General features: G+C 26.3%; 1 protein-coding gene across 1 annotated transcript; it reads right to left on the bottom strand.

The window, feature by feature from the left end:
* Positions 1-11,777: 11,777 nt before the first annotated feature.
* On the bottom strand, positions 11,778-12,846 carry LOC120081047 (uncharacterized). The gene has a single exon (XM_039035726.2). It carries the CDS (start codon positions 12,844-12,846, stop codon positions 12,055-12,057), a length of 792 nt encoding a protein of 263 aa, XP_038891654.2. The 3' UTR covers positions 11,778-12,054.
* Between the last annotated feature and the right edge of the window lie 752 nt (positions 12,847-13,598).

Raw genomic sequence — 13,598 nt, 5'->3', positions numbered from 1 at the left:
CTTTTAAAGTTTATGGAATCAAATGGACTCAAACTTGAAAATTTAAGAACTAAATTATATTTTAACAATTAATTTATTTGGTATTTTATCTATTGAGTTATAATCAGATCGATTCTAAACTCTTTTTTCTATCCACTTTTGATTTAACTAAAATTTCAAACAAAATTTAATGGATGGAACAAATTGAGTCATGTAAACAAGTTTTAGGATCTAAACGATATAAATTGAGTCACATAAACAGGTTTAAAGTTAGGTTAAATCACAATCTTAATTTCTAGGTTTTAAATTTGGAAAATGTCTATTAAGAGTATAAAGTTTTAATTTTATATCTAATAAAATCACTATAAATATTTAAAATATTTAATAACTTGTTAAATTTTCAATTATGTGTGTAATAGAATTTTTAGAAATTAAAAAAAAAAATTATATCTGTTAGATGATATATTCAGTTTCTTTCAAAATTGGCAAGCTTTAGCCGACATAAATTTTAAGTTTGTAAATTTAAAATTCCGAACTTAAAATTTAATCTTAAAGATTTTTAGATTGAAATTATTAATTTATAATTCACCATATAATATAATTTTAAACACCTAGAGCAAGTTTGAAGCTTCAATTTATAAGACTATTTGTATTATTATTATGATGATTATTGTATATATAGTTACGATATGATTGTCTGAACTTCCATGTGGATATAAATTAAATTTTTTCTCTAGAGTGAATCTAAAGTTTGCAATAAATATATATAGTTATATGATTTTTCTTTAATAACAAATTTGATATATATATTTTAATTACATTTGTAGTTGTTGTTTAGGGTATGTTCGAAATGTATTTTTAAATATTTAATTTTAAAAAATAAGTCATTTTTGAACAAAATTGAAGTGTTTGACAACTATTCAAAATAGTTTTTAGAGTGTATTTTCAACCATTTTTATAAAAAAAAATATTTAAATTAAAATGAGTTTTTTGAATAACATTTTTTTCTCAAGTCAATCCAAACGAGTCATTAGTTTTTAAATTTTACCATTTGATTGTAGTTTTAATTTAGTCTATAATTTGGTTAAATATCATAAATAGTTTATAACCTTTCTTCACCCTCAGAAAAATCACCATTTATTTTTCACTCAATCCTAATACAATTTCAAATAAAAGAAAATTTGTCTTGTACTTAATATGATATGATATTGTAATAGAAATAACAACTTATGAAGTTTCACACTTTTAAAATTTCAGCCATAAAGACAAAAAAGTTGAAAATGTATATTTTTTTCTTTTCCTTTTTTTTTTATACAAACGTAAAAGCTTTTGGATTTTAATTATGTTCATGACATAAAAACTGTATTTTTATCTTTAATATTGTCGAGAGTTGTCCAAGACAAGGATTAAATATATGGACAAACTTAAGTTCAAAGGGGAGTTGAAGACTAGGACTACATCGTCCTAAAAAAAAAGTTCAAATCCTCGAGTTTGCATCAATGAGTCGAGCTCATGAAGTTTCATCAAAAAGGAAATAGTCGAGTTAAGCTCGTCACTAGTACTCTGTAGTCTTTTGAGAATCGTACCTAGTTTCTTAGTGAGAGTTAGAGGATGTCTTTATAAATAGTCTCACACCAACAACTTCAAGAAGTAAACAATTCTGTCTTTGTACTTAGCCAAGCTAAATACTACATGTATTAACTTAGGCATTAGAGTGCATTCAACTTGACACCATACTGATGTATGTACTATTGCTAGGTAGCTCCAATGACGTATCCGGACTTGAGGAGTGAGCTGGAAGGCCTACATGTGCAAGTTTCCCGTAACAACAAACATTGTCACGTAGATGATAACAAACATCTTCATTAGGAAAATGTTGGATTACGTGGTATAATATGATGTACAAATCCTAAATAAAGAAAATTATTAAATAGAGAAAAAACTTGAGTATTGTTTGAGCCACACTTATTTTTGTATAGCCCAAACAGACGTCATTGACAAATATTTTTTTAAAAAAATTGTATTGATTGCTCTATTGAATATGTCAATGGTGATACTCATCACATCAAATTCAAAGATGAATAGGAGAATTTTAAATGTTGGTGTAAAAAATAGGTGCAAGAGGATTTGATTTGAAGGACAAAGGAGAGTAGCTTCTATGATTATAAAAGCTTTTGATTGAAACTTCATAACTATCGCAAATTCAAAGTCAAATCACATTAAAATTTACAATTTAGTACATTAATAGAGAGAGTATATATAAGTTAAATTCATCTTTCAAGTGTTACTGATGTTTTAAAATTAATTAAAATTTCTGAACTATTTCTTATTTGTTATTTAAAAAAATATATTTTCATCTTCTAATTTCATTTAATAAGCTATATTAAAGATGTGTTTGGATTATAGTTGTAGGTGTTTAATTTAGAAAACAAAACATTTTAAAAGAAATTGAAGTATTTGGTAACTATCCAAAATAGTTGTTCAAAGATATTTTAATTATTTTTGTCATAAATGTTTAAATATAAATTAATTTTTTGAAAAATATTTTTTTTTCAAGTTAATCTAAACGGGTCCTAAACGTAGCGTTATTTTTTTTATTTTTTTTTGAAAGATATTCATAAAAAAATTAATTTTATTTTTAAGTTATTACACCCTATTTATAAAGGTTGGCAACTTGTTGCATCAATCTAACTGATTTAACGGCTTAAGAAAATATATTGATAATAAATACTAGATAGATGATTATCTGAAAAAGACTTAATAATTTGTTGTAAAATCTTTCAAATACGTAATACGAAGATGGAAAAGAAAGAGTATTTATTGAGTATAATGGTTGAATTCCTAATTAAGTTTTAATAACAAAAACAACATTTTAAATGCTACAATTTTCAATTTTAAAATTTTGGCTTGTTTTTTTAAAATATTGGTAAAAGATAGATAATATATGAAGAAATAAGAAGTGAAAGTAATGTCTATAGATATAATTTTAAAATAATAATACAAAAAAGAACAAAATGGTTATCAAATAGGTCTAAAAAATATAGAAAAATTTTTATAAATAAAAAAAAATCCAAAAAATATTACACTTTATAGTAAAAAATTCAAAAATGTATTTTTGGAATTTTCTGCTATAAAATTTAAATATTTTTAAATATTTTTTATATTTAAAAAGGCCCAAAAATATATTTATTTTTTATTTATTGTTTTAAAAAATTAAGGTTAGAAAAATTAAGTTTGTTTGGGTTGTTATCTATTTTTTTTTACCAATATTTTAAATAGCCAAACAAAAATTTTGAAAGGTGAAAAAAGTTTTTATTTTATTATTATTATTTTGAAATTTGACAAAAAAATCTTCAAATAGTTGTGAAAATGTTAGTAAATATATAGGAAACAAACATTAACTCTAAAAACAAGAACTAAAATTGCCTTAAAAAAACTAAAAATAAAAAACAAATATTTTAATAGGGGTTTGAGACCTTATTTACCCATGTTTTAGGTTCATGTTCAGCAATCTAATCTCTTAACTTGTTGGAAAGATGGAACTAAAAAGAAAAAAAAAAGATTGTGTTTTGAAATTAATTAAGCATCGACACAAAGTTTTCAATAAAGAACAAATCACGGACTAAAGTGAGAAAAAGTAACTTTATAATGTGAAAATTACCATTCAACCAAAACTTAATTACTTTCTCAGATATTCGTGCCACGTTAAATTATGAGAAAATTTCTAATAAATTCTTTTCTTTTTAATCTACCTACTGCGAAAATTGCTGCTCTCATCATATTTAGAAGTGGATTATTTTGATCCTTATGTAAAAAATTTGAACACGTTTTATACCCAAGGGATATTTTTTTTATTCAAACTCGTGGCTATAATTTAAGTGAAATCTTAGTCAAAACCAAAGTTTTGAAACTATAGAGATTAAAATTAAAATAAATAAATAAGAGACCGAAATAAATATCTTGAAAGTACTCGAATCAAAATATAGAAAAATTATTAAAATGTCTAAAAATATCATTTTAGTTAAAATTTTAAATTACTATCAATGAAATTTTAGTACTTCAAAACTTGAAAAAGACATATTATACACCACTTGAGAGGTATGTTCGCTTTGACTTGTGCATCATTCATTTTAATTTAAACTCTCATCCCTCTTAGTCTAGTTTGATGAAGAAGATACACAAGCCGAATATATATATATATAATTTCTTTTTAGTATAATTTATAATTATATTTAATAGATGAATTATTTTTTTTCAAATAGATAATAAATACAAAAATAAAAATTACGTGCACATTAGACACTTATATAAATTAAAAGACTGAATAAATAAAAAAAATTTAAAGTTTAAAGCCCAAACCTGTAATTCAACGAAAATATATTTAATGGTTGCCATCAGTTTACAGCTATCACCCTTAAAAACGGACAGTGAAAAAAACATAAAGTATACGACGCCGTTTTGTTTTTCCGGGAGGACGCATACGACACCATCACAACTAGGAATTTTGTTGTTACGTTTAACCGTTAAACCTCGGGTGTGGTTAACAGCCGCACTTAACCACTGGGTTGGGGTTAAATATTTTCAACGACCAGATAGGTGTCCACGTGGATTGACGGTGTCTTAATCGGACGGCTCATGTTCTCTTGTTTTAACTACGAGCAACGGTCAAATTTCCTAGGAAAATTAATATGAAGAATAATAAATTTTAATTTTTCTAGTCTCCCGCGCTCTTGTCGTTAGTGTGGGCCCCATCGTCAAACCCGTCGGCCAGACGAAGATGGAGACGCACTCAACAGGAACACGCTTTCGTTTTTTCTTTATTTATTATTATTATTATTATTTAAATTAAGATACTACTGAATTAATTTTCATTTATTTTGATCTTTATATATTTTAAAAAATAATCATCTTAGTCCTTATATTCAGTTAAGATATCTATTTTGATCCAGATAATCATTTTAATTATTTCATTTTCATTTTATTATATTTGTAAGAGATAAAAATGTTCTTTTTTTTAGTACATGAACCAAAATAGAAAATGATCAAGAATAACACGTTAAAGTTTTCATTTTATAAATTAGTACCTTTTTGAGAATTTATTCAAATAGTTTCTCTGAATATATATTAGACGAGATCGACCACCGATATTTAGTTAAAAAGATCAATTTTTTCTAACTTAACCCGATTCTAATTTCCAAATGAATTTATCCATTATCCAGATTAATTTTTTAGATGAATTTTAACTGATTGCATTTTGATTATTGGATTTTGGGAAATGTTAAATTTTTTCCCAAAAAAAATGGTAAGATATAGAAAATATATCAAATCTTCGTATTAATCTCGGACACATTAACATCAAGATTGGTGAATCCTCGGGTATATCTAGATTTTATCCAGCTTCCATATGAAATCTTTTTTGTTTGAAAAAAAAATCAAAAATCAAAATGCAATCATATATATGAAAAATCTAATTGATAAATTTATTTGAAAATCTATGTCCCGTTTGGTAACCATTTTGTTTTTTTATTTTTATTTTTGAAAATCAAGTCTATATTATCTACATTTCATTTTTCATTTGCATATTTATTAAGTACAATGATTGAATTATTAACCAAATTAAAAAAACAAAAACAACTTTTTGAAAGCTATTTTTTTTAATTCTCAATATTTGGCTTGGTTTGTTTAAACTATTGGTGATTAGTATATAACATATAAAAAATCTAAAGGTGGAAGTAGTGTCAATTGAAAAAAAAACAAACAAACAAAATGTTTAGCAAACGAGATCTTATAAATTCATATAGTTGTGAAAACGAAAATTTACCTAAAGTTATGGAAATTACATAAGAATTTGAAGAAAATTTGAAAATATATAAGATTTGGTATAAAATATGTAGATTAAGTAATATTCGAAAAAAATTAATAGAATTTCAGTGTGTAATTTGTTCATCGAAAAGGCACAAAATAATCGATAAGTTAGAAAAACCTAATTTTTTAACTAAATATCAGTGTTCGATCTCGCCTGAAATGTACGGAAAAGAACTATTTGAACAAGTTCTAAAAATGGTGTTAATTTTGTAAGGTGGAAACTTTAACGTGTTATTTCTAACAATTTTTCAACCAAAATATATGTGAATTAAAATTATCAAATCAAAATTTTAAAAGTCCAAAAATAAAAATGAATAAAAAATAAAATTAGAGATCAAAATAAATATTTTAGAAGTAGAATAACTAAAATGAACCAAAATCTAGAGTACATCGACTGAAAGATTTTTTTTCATGTTATTCGATTAGAAAATTCCTATTATTTAAGGATCTTAAAATCCACTCAATAATAATTAACACGACATTCTTTGTTGCATGATTCCATCTGTATCACAGTTGTTTTAAAATAAAAATAAAAATTTTATTTTCATTTTTTGCCTAGTCAAAAAAACTAAAAACAAAAAAACAAAAAAAAAACAAAACATCTTTCTAAAAATTTAAGTTGTGACGAAAATACCCTTTTGATTGGATTCGAGTGGAGCCCACCTGTTTGCTTACGTGCTGGCGAGTAACGTTGTCAAAGCGTACTAGCGTAGGGTATATATAGAATATTACTATATCCCTTTGGTCCCATACCTTGAGAATTATTTTTCACATGTACTACTTATCAAACTAACTAACTAAATAAATAAATAAAAATCTTATGTAGCTTGTTGTATTTCAGTTTCAATTTTTTTTTTTTTTTTTTTTTTTTTTTTTTTTTTTTGTGACTTAAAGTAAATAGTATTTTTTTAAAGATAGGTTAAATATTTTATATCTTTCAAATTTTATTAGTATTTATTTCATTTCAAAATATATAGTTAAAATTATTATATAATGGATATTATTGTTTAAATTTACAAACGGGTGAAAATATTTTTAAGTATAACAAAATATAACTGTCTATCAGTGATATACTGCAATAACTTTTATCATTGAGCGATAAATTGTAATAGATTTCTATCACTATCACGATGTATCAGTATTAATAATAGATAATGACATTTTACTATAGATATAAATAAGTCGACTCATTTTCTTTTATTTGAAAATAACCCTTACATAATCAATTTCCATATTGATTTACGAAAATGATATTGTAAATAATATCACACGTCTTTATACCTTCTTTCAAGTCTTACATGTTAAATTATTAGTTGTTTCTCAACTTTTATCTTATTTTAATGAAAAAACTTAAAATGTTTTGAGTTAATTTTAAATAGAATAACATAAATTAGTTAACGAAAAATCTAATTAAAGCTTTTGATGCAATCCAAACTTTAAAAGTACAAATTTAAGGGTAGAAAAATAACTGAAAAATTAAAAGAAAGTAATTAAATTGAAAACACAAGAATTAATGTGCAAACACTTCAAACTAGAGAAAAAAAATCATGGATCGAAAAGAATTCACTATGAGAAAAATTATTACAATCACATAAAAATCTCTCTCCGGATCCAAATTACAAAATCACTCTCTCAAAGCTTTCGACTACTCACACTCTTTTTCCCATTCTCAAACTAGATTAACTATAGTTAGCACACTTAAGCTTCAAGTGTTTCTAGCTAGAACAATTTAGAAACAAATGCATAGGCTTCTTTTATAGTGCTTAGAGTTCGTAACTTTCTTGAATCTTTCTCATGTGGGACAAATGTGTTTTAATATTTTGTCAAAATCCAATACAAATATAATAAAAAACTATAAATCGATAAGTAACAAATACAATTTAGAATATAGAAAAAGTGAGATTATATAGGCTTGAAATGAAATTCTTAAAAAAAAAAGCTTGAAATGAAACGATAAAAAAGAAATAAGTTGGCATGAAGAAAATAACAAGAACACAGACATTACGAGATGCATATTTTTCTCTTGGTAGAATAAAAACAAGGCTATATGTCCTTTGTTCATACATTACATGACACGTCCAGGTTGATAAGGATGGGTGCAATGACCCCATATTTTAGTATAACAATTGTTTCCTTTTTTTTCTTAATTCCATAAAGTGAACTTGGTTTTATATTATATATAAAGTAACTTTTAAATCTCCGAATAAGTGAACTTGGCTTAACAATGTTTGGAATCAAATATATATATGGATGGGATCTTCCAAAAAAATGAATGAAAAGAGAAAAGAAAACGAATGAATCCTAAATAAAATGGGGTTTACCGACAATTATGAAGATCAATTTATAGTGCGAACATAAATAAAGTATAGTACCACGTGAGCATTAGACATTTTCTTGAACAGAGAGTATCTTACACAACGTTTGAGCAAAAAAAAAAAAAAACTTCTAATACATAATTTATAAAGAAAACTTCAAAATTCAAGAACATTGTAACAATCATGAAAAATTCTCTCTTTGATCCCAATTATAAGAATACTATCTCAAAGTTTTGTATCACTATCAACAAGAAAATACGAAAATTGAATTTAACTAGAAATAATGCACTCAATTAAATGTTTCCAACTAGGGATATTTTAAAATTATGTTAAAGTATTTGAAATCCATCACTTTATTTAAATCTTTTCCATATATGTCAACTACTCTTCTAATATTTTGGCAAAATCACATATTTTTCACTGCTTTTATTTCCTTATACCCCTTGTACCAGAAGAAAACAAATTTAATTTAGGTGGAATACCACTATGTTGATACAAATATACAATACTTTTAGTTACAAAATTATTTTAATGAATGGAATTTGTCTCTTCTTTTAATAATATTATCATTTGTCCTTAAAAAATTGTTATAATGAACCTAGCATTAAGAGTTTGGTTATTCTAGCTAAGAAATATAGATTATAATTAGATAATTGGATCACCTAGATTAAGAAGGAAGGAGGACAATCTCTTAAATCATTCATCTTAATTTAAAATACTATATGTATTAAAGAATAAGTTGGGATTTTAATTTTTCTATTTACTCTCTAAAACTTATATAAAAAAAGGGAATTCATGGATCCCATCAAAGATTAGAAGTCCATTCAACATGAGTTAGTAAAGAGAGAAAGAATGCTTCTACACTTATTTAAAGAAAAACAATTATCTATACTTATTAGTAATTACTAAAATCTAGTTAAAAACAATAGTCAAAATATTAGTTTGAAAATGACCCACAATAAATGATTTCGGTAGTCAAAGAGAGCATAACTCAACTGTCACTTATACGTGTTAACAACCTCTATTGTATTAAAAAAAAAAAAAAAAAGTTAGCCTTATTTCTAAAATTATCTATGTACACCACACCAACCATACAATTGCCTTAATTTAGCCTCTTCCATTTTTAATTAACTAGAAAATTCAAATAGTTTAACATAAATACTTAGGTACTATTGAGCACATATTCATCTTTGTATAGTCCACTAAAATATTTCAAAATGATGATTTAGAGTAAGCGTTAATTCATCGTTGTCTTTTAAAGATGAAAAATTTTGAAAAATATTTTTAAGTAGTAAAAAATACTTTTCACTCTTTTTAGAGTTTCATTGAACCTATTCTAAATAATATTTCTTATTCAAATATTTCTCTATGTGAAGATATTAGGCCAAATCTATGATCAAAATATTGTGAGAAAGCTTTCCAAAAAAATAATATTCTAAATTTAAAACATGATTTCAAAAGCTTTCTATTATAACTAAAAGCGATTATTTTAGTTATTTATAATTTTATAGAAAAATATGACATTAATTTTTTTTTGACAATATATAGGGATACATTATTGTTATTTAGTTGAGGAAATTAAGGAGAGAATTGAATAATTCATGGATTGTTTTCAACTATGCCTGTGGAATTTTTTTTTTTTTTTTTTTTAAGCTACATTTGTGAAAATTTCAAATTTATCAGGTTAGATTTTTTCATTACTAATGGACTAAATTCATTTAAGCTAATTATTTTTAAAAAAAAACCTACACTTGTGGAAAAATTTCGAATATAGACTTCAAGATTTAATTGGAAATATTATAATCCAAATTATTTCTCATTCTTTTTTAGTGATATTCCTCCCTTTTATTAGGTTTTTTTGTTCCCTTTCTAATGGACTAAAATAATTTAAGGTAATTAATTTAGATATTTATTAGGACTAAATCGATATTTAATTAAAATTTTGATTTCCTTTTTAATCGAAAATTTATTACATCATTATTGTGATATTTTTATTTAACATTAGAAAATATAGTATTTTTAATAAATCAAATGTGAAATAAAAATGTGGAATAAAAATCTATTTTCGAATTACTAACCCAAAAAATATTTCAAAATGAAATAGGAATATGCGCACAAATCGTAGACTATTTACACAATTTTTTTGGTGCACACATTGCACCTATGTCTCATTAATTGACATCCAATTAGCAAATCTATGTCTCATGATACACTATTAACCAATTTCGTGGACTCCATCCATGATTTAGCAACTATATTTTTGGGAATAGTTTCCTTTCATCTCTATTTTTATAATTAATTATTTATAAAAAAATATTTTGGAGATGGATAGTAATTCAACTTTTACATCGGTTGAACTATGTTGTTGGAAAAAGTTTGTGTTAGTATAAAATAAAAATATCTAATTTTTTGATAATAAAAAAACAAATTGCATGCATAAGAATTAGAAATGACAGAAAAGATGTGAATGGAGAGGAAAGTGATATGGAGAAATTATAATGAGAAATTGGCATTTTGTGTGCAGAGAAAATGGAGAGAGACAGAGTGGAAACTAAAGTTGGCCATAAAAATTCAACATTTTGCATTTTATTATTACTCCTTACTCCTTACTTTGCTTCTCTCACCTCCCCAATCGCTCTCTCGCTCACATCCCCTATGCCTTTTCTATCTCCAACTCATCGCCATTTTCATTTATTTATTACGTCAAAAAAACAAATTACCTATTTTTATTCCAAAACTTTTATAAACATAACAATTTAATTCATATACAAAATTACAAGCTTAAACATTATTTAGACATAAAATTAAAATTCTTAAATAATCTTTAAAAATATTGAATTCATTGAAAATTTAGAAATTTAATGGACACTAAATTATAATGTGCCTAAATAGACTTCAATCTTAACTTTTCTATAGTGAACTTAATTGTAATTTAACCATTTAATATACTTTTTAAGTACAAAGGTTTATTATCAAGCATTCATATGAGACCAAATATATTAAGGATTCGTATTTCACTATTGAACATGTTAATTAGAAAATCTAAAAACATAAATTTGAAAATAAAGGAATCAATGAAGATAGAGTTGTATTTCATCAAATATGTGTTTGGTAGAACAAGTTCAAAATTTGTATCTAATTAAAAAATTTATTTAAAAATATATTTTGATACTATATTTATAATTCATAAAACTAGTTGTAGTTACCGACTAAATATTAGTAGACAACAAATTATTATTAATTTATTTATAAATATATTTTATATTAAAAAGTAGTATAATTATTATTTTGTATTATTATATAATCTATAATACATATTTTAATTTTTAGAAAATGAATTGAGTTTATAACATGACCTATTATATTTTTAAATATTTTTATTTTTATTTAATATAAATACATGTCAGAATTTAAAATTCAAAATCTAGTTACAGTAAAAATATAAAAATATTATTTTTAAAATTTTCAATATTACATCATTTGAAAACAATTTTGAGAAATAAAATTTGAATGGCCTACCAACCACATATTTACTAGATCTGAAAACCAAACAAACCCATAATTTCTCACTTCTAGCAACTATGCAAAAAAATAATCTCAATTACTAGAAGAAGAATATTTTGGTAAGATAACCAAAGCTTCTACTAAATTTGTACTATTTCATTTATTACATACAAGAATATTTTGGTGAGAAAAAAAGTTCAATAAATACCTAAAATCCTAGCAATAATAATCCAGTTTGTATTGGATAAATTTAAAAGTATGACCTAAAATGACACTCATTTGACATAACTTACGAAGAATTAACTTCTCTAAAGAAACGATAAATTTCAGCACATCTGTGTCGGTTTTATGGAAGAAGAAATTATGGGGAGGACAAAAGAATGCATTTGTGTTAAAGCATTGAGTCTCTTGCAGCATATCCATAACGGCTTTTTCTTGAATTACTGCGACGCTTGATGCAAATCAATCCTACAAATCCCAACAAACCTGCTCCTACGATTACTCCAAACGCAATCCCTGCCTTTTGTCCGCCGCTCAGTCCTTTTGAATCTCCACCACCCTTTTCATTCAATGCTTCGTTAGTTTGTGGCGCCGGTGGCGGAGATGAACCCACATTAGGCGGCGGTGCAGGTGGTGGGACAGTGGTCGAATCGGGTGGCGGTGGGGGTTGAGTGTCAGTTGTGTTGGATGGCGGCGGTGGGGGTGGAGCGTCGGTTGTGTTGGATGGTGGTGGCGGAGGTGGGGTGTCAGTGGTGTTGGATGGCGGCGGCGGAGGTGGAGTGTCAGTGGTGTTGGATGGTGGCGGCGGAGGTGGAGTGTCTGTGGCGTTGGATGGTGGCGGCGGAGGTGGAGTGTCAGTGGTGTTGGATGGCGGCGGCGGAGGTGGAGTGTCAGTGGTGTTGGATGGCGGCGGCGGAGGTGGAGTGTCAGTGGTGTTGGATGGTGGCGGCGGAGGTGGAGTGTCAGTGGTGTTGGATGGCGGTGGCGGAGGTGGAGTGTCAGTGGTGTTGGATGGTGGCGGCGGAGGTGGAGTGTCTGTCGTGTTGGATGGTGGCGGCGGGGGAGTCTCAGTTGTGTTGGATGGTGGTGGAGGAGGAGATGCATCTTGAGAGAGTGTCAAATTTGTGAGAAGAAAAGACACAAAAATAAAAAGAGAAACAAAAACTGTAATACTTTTGGCCATGATCCTAACTATGATTAAGATGAACACATGCACAGATATATACATATATACACTTTACAGTTGAAGAGATTATTGTAAAGGGTTTTAATATATGCTTGTCTTGTCTTGTTTGTTTGCAATTGAAGATTATTGTGTGATGAAAACTTCTGCAACTTTGAACGTTAATAACAATGTAAATTTCATGGCACATATATTTTCTTGGGTAGGGTCTTGTTTGGTCCTTATATTTGTTCAATATATTCTTCATCCGACTGTACAAATTACCCTTCATAACTTTACGTTTATCGAACAAACATTATTATAGTCAGAGAAGATCAAATTTTGCCAGGCTTAGCCGGCTGCCTTTTGCTCCTTTGTCCAACCAAGCAATTAATCAGTTGTTTTTTGACTAATTTTTTTATAATTTAAATATATTTTTTTTAAAAAATTAGTCTTTTATATTTTTATATTTTTAGTGCAAATTATAAAAACTACCCCTAAAATTTGGTGCTAGTTATAATAATAATGTCATCAAACCTTCAATTATAAAAAATGAGCTTTCAAACTTATATTAGTGTTAAAATTAGGCACTTAAATTTGATACGTAATTGAGTAATATTTTAGTGTATTTCGAGATATATCTATCTTTTGCATCTCACTCTAATAGCATAAAAAAAAAAAAGAATAAGAAGAATTTGTCATATAGGAAAATTATATGATTGAAATTAAGAAAATTAGGTAAGATATAAAAAATGAGTGTAGCTTATGATGTA

This window comes from Benincasa hispida, chromosome 7, assembly GCF_027475165.1.
Source record: "Benincasa hispida cultivar pf3 chromosome 7, pf3_genome.v1.1, whole genome shotgun sequence".
Classification (NCBI taxonomy): domain Eukaryota; kingdom Viridiplantae; phylum Streptophyta; class Magnoliopsida; order Cucurbitales; family Cucurbitaceae; genus Benincasa; species Benincasa hispida.
This window is presented reverse-complemented; position numbering and strand designations above follow the sequence as displayed.

What these genes read in the sequence shown, in the direction of transcription:
- LOC120081047 (XM_039035726.2), bottom strand. Translation starts at nt 12,846, where the DNA reads ATGGCCAAAAGTATTACAGTTTTTGTTTCTCTTTTTATTTTTGTGTCT.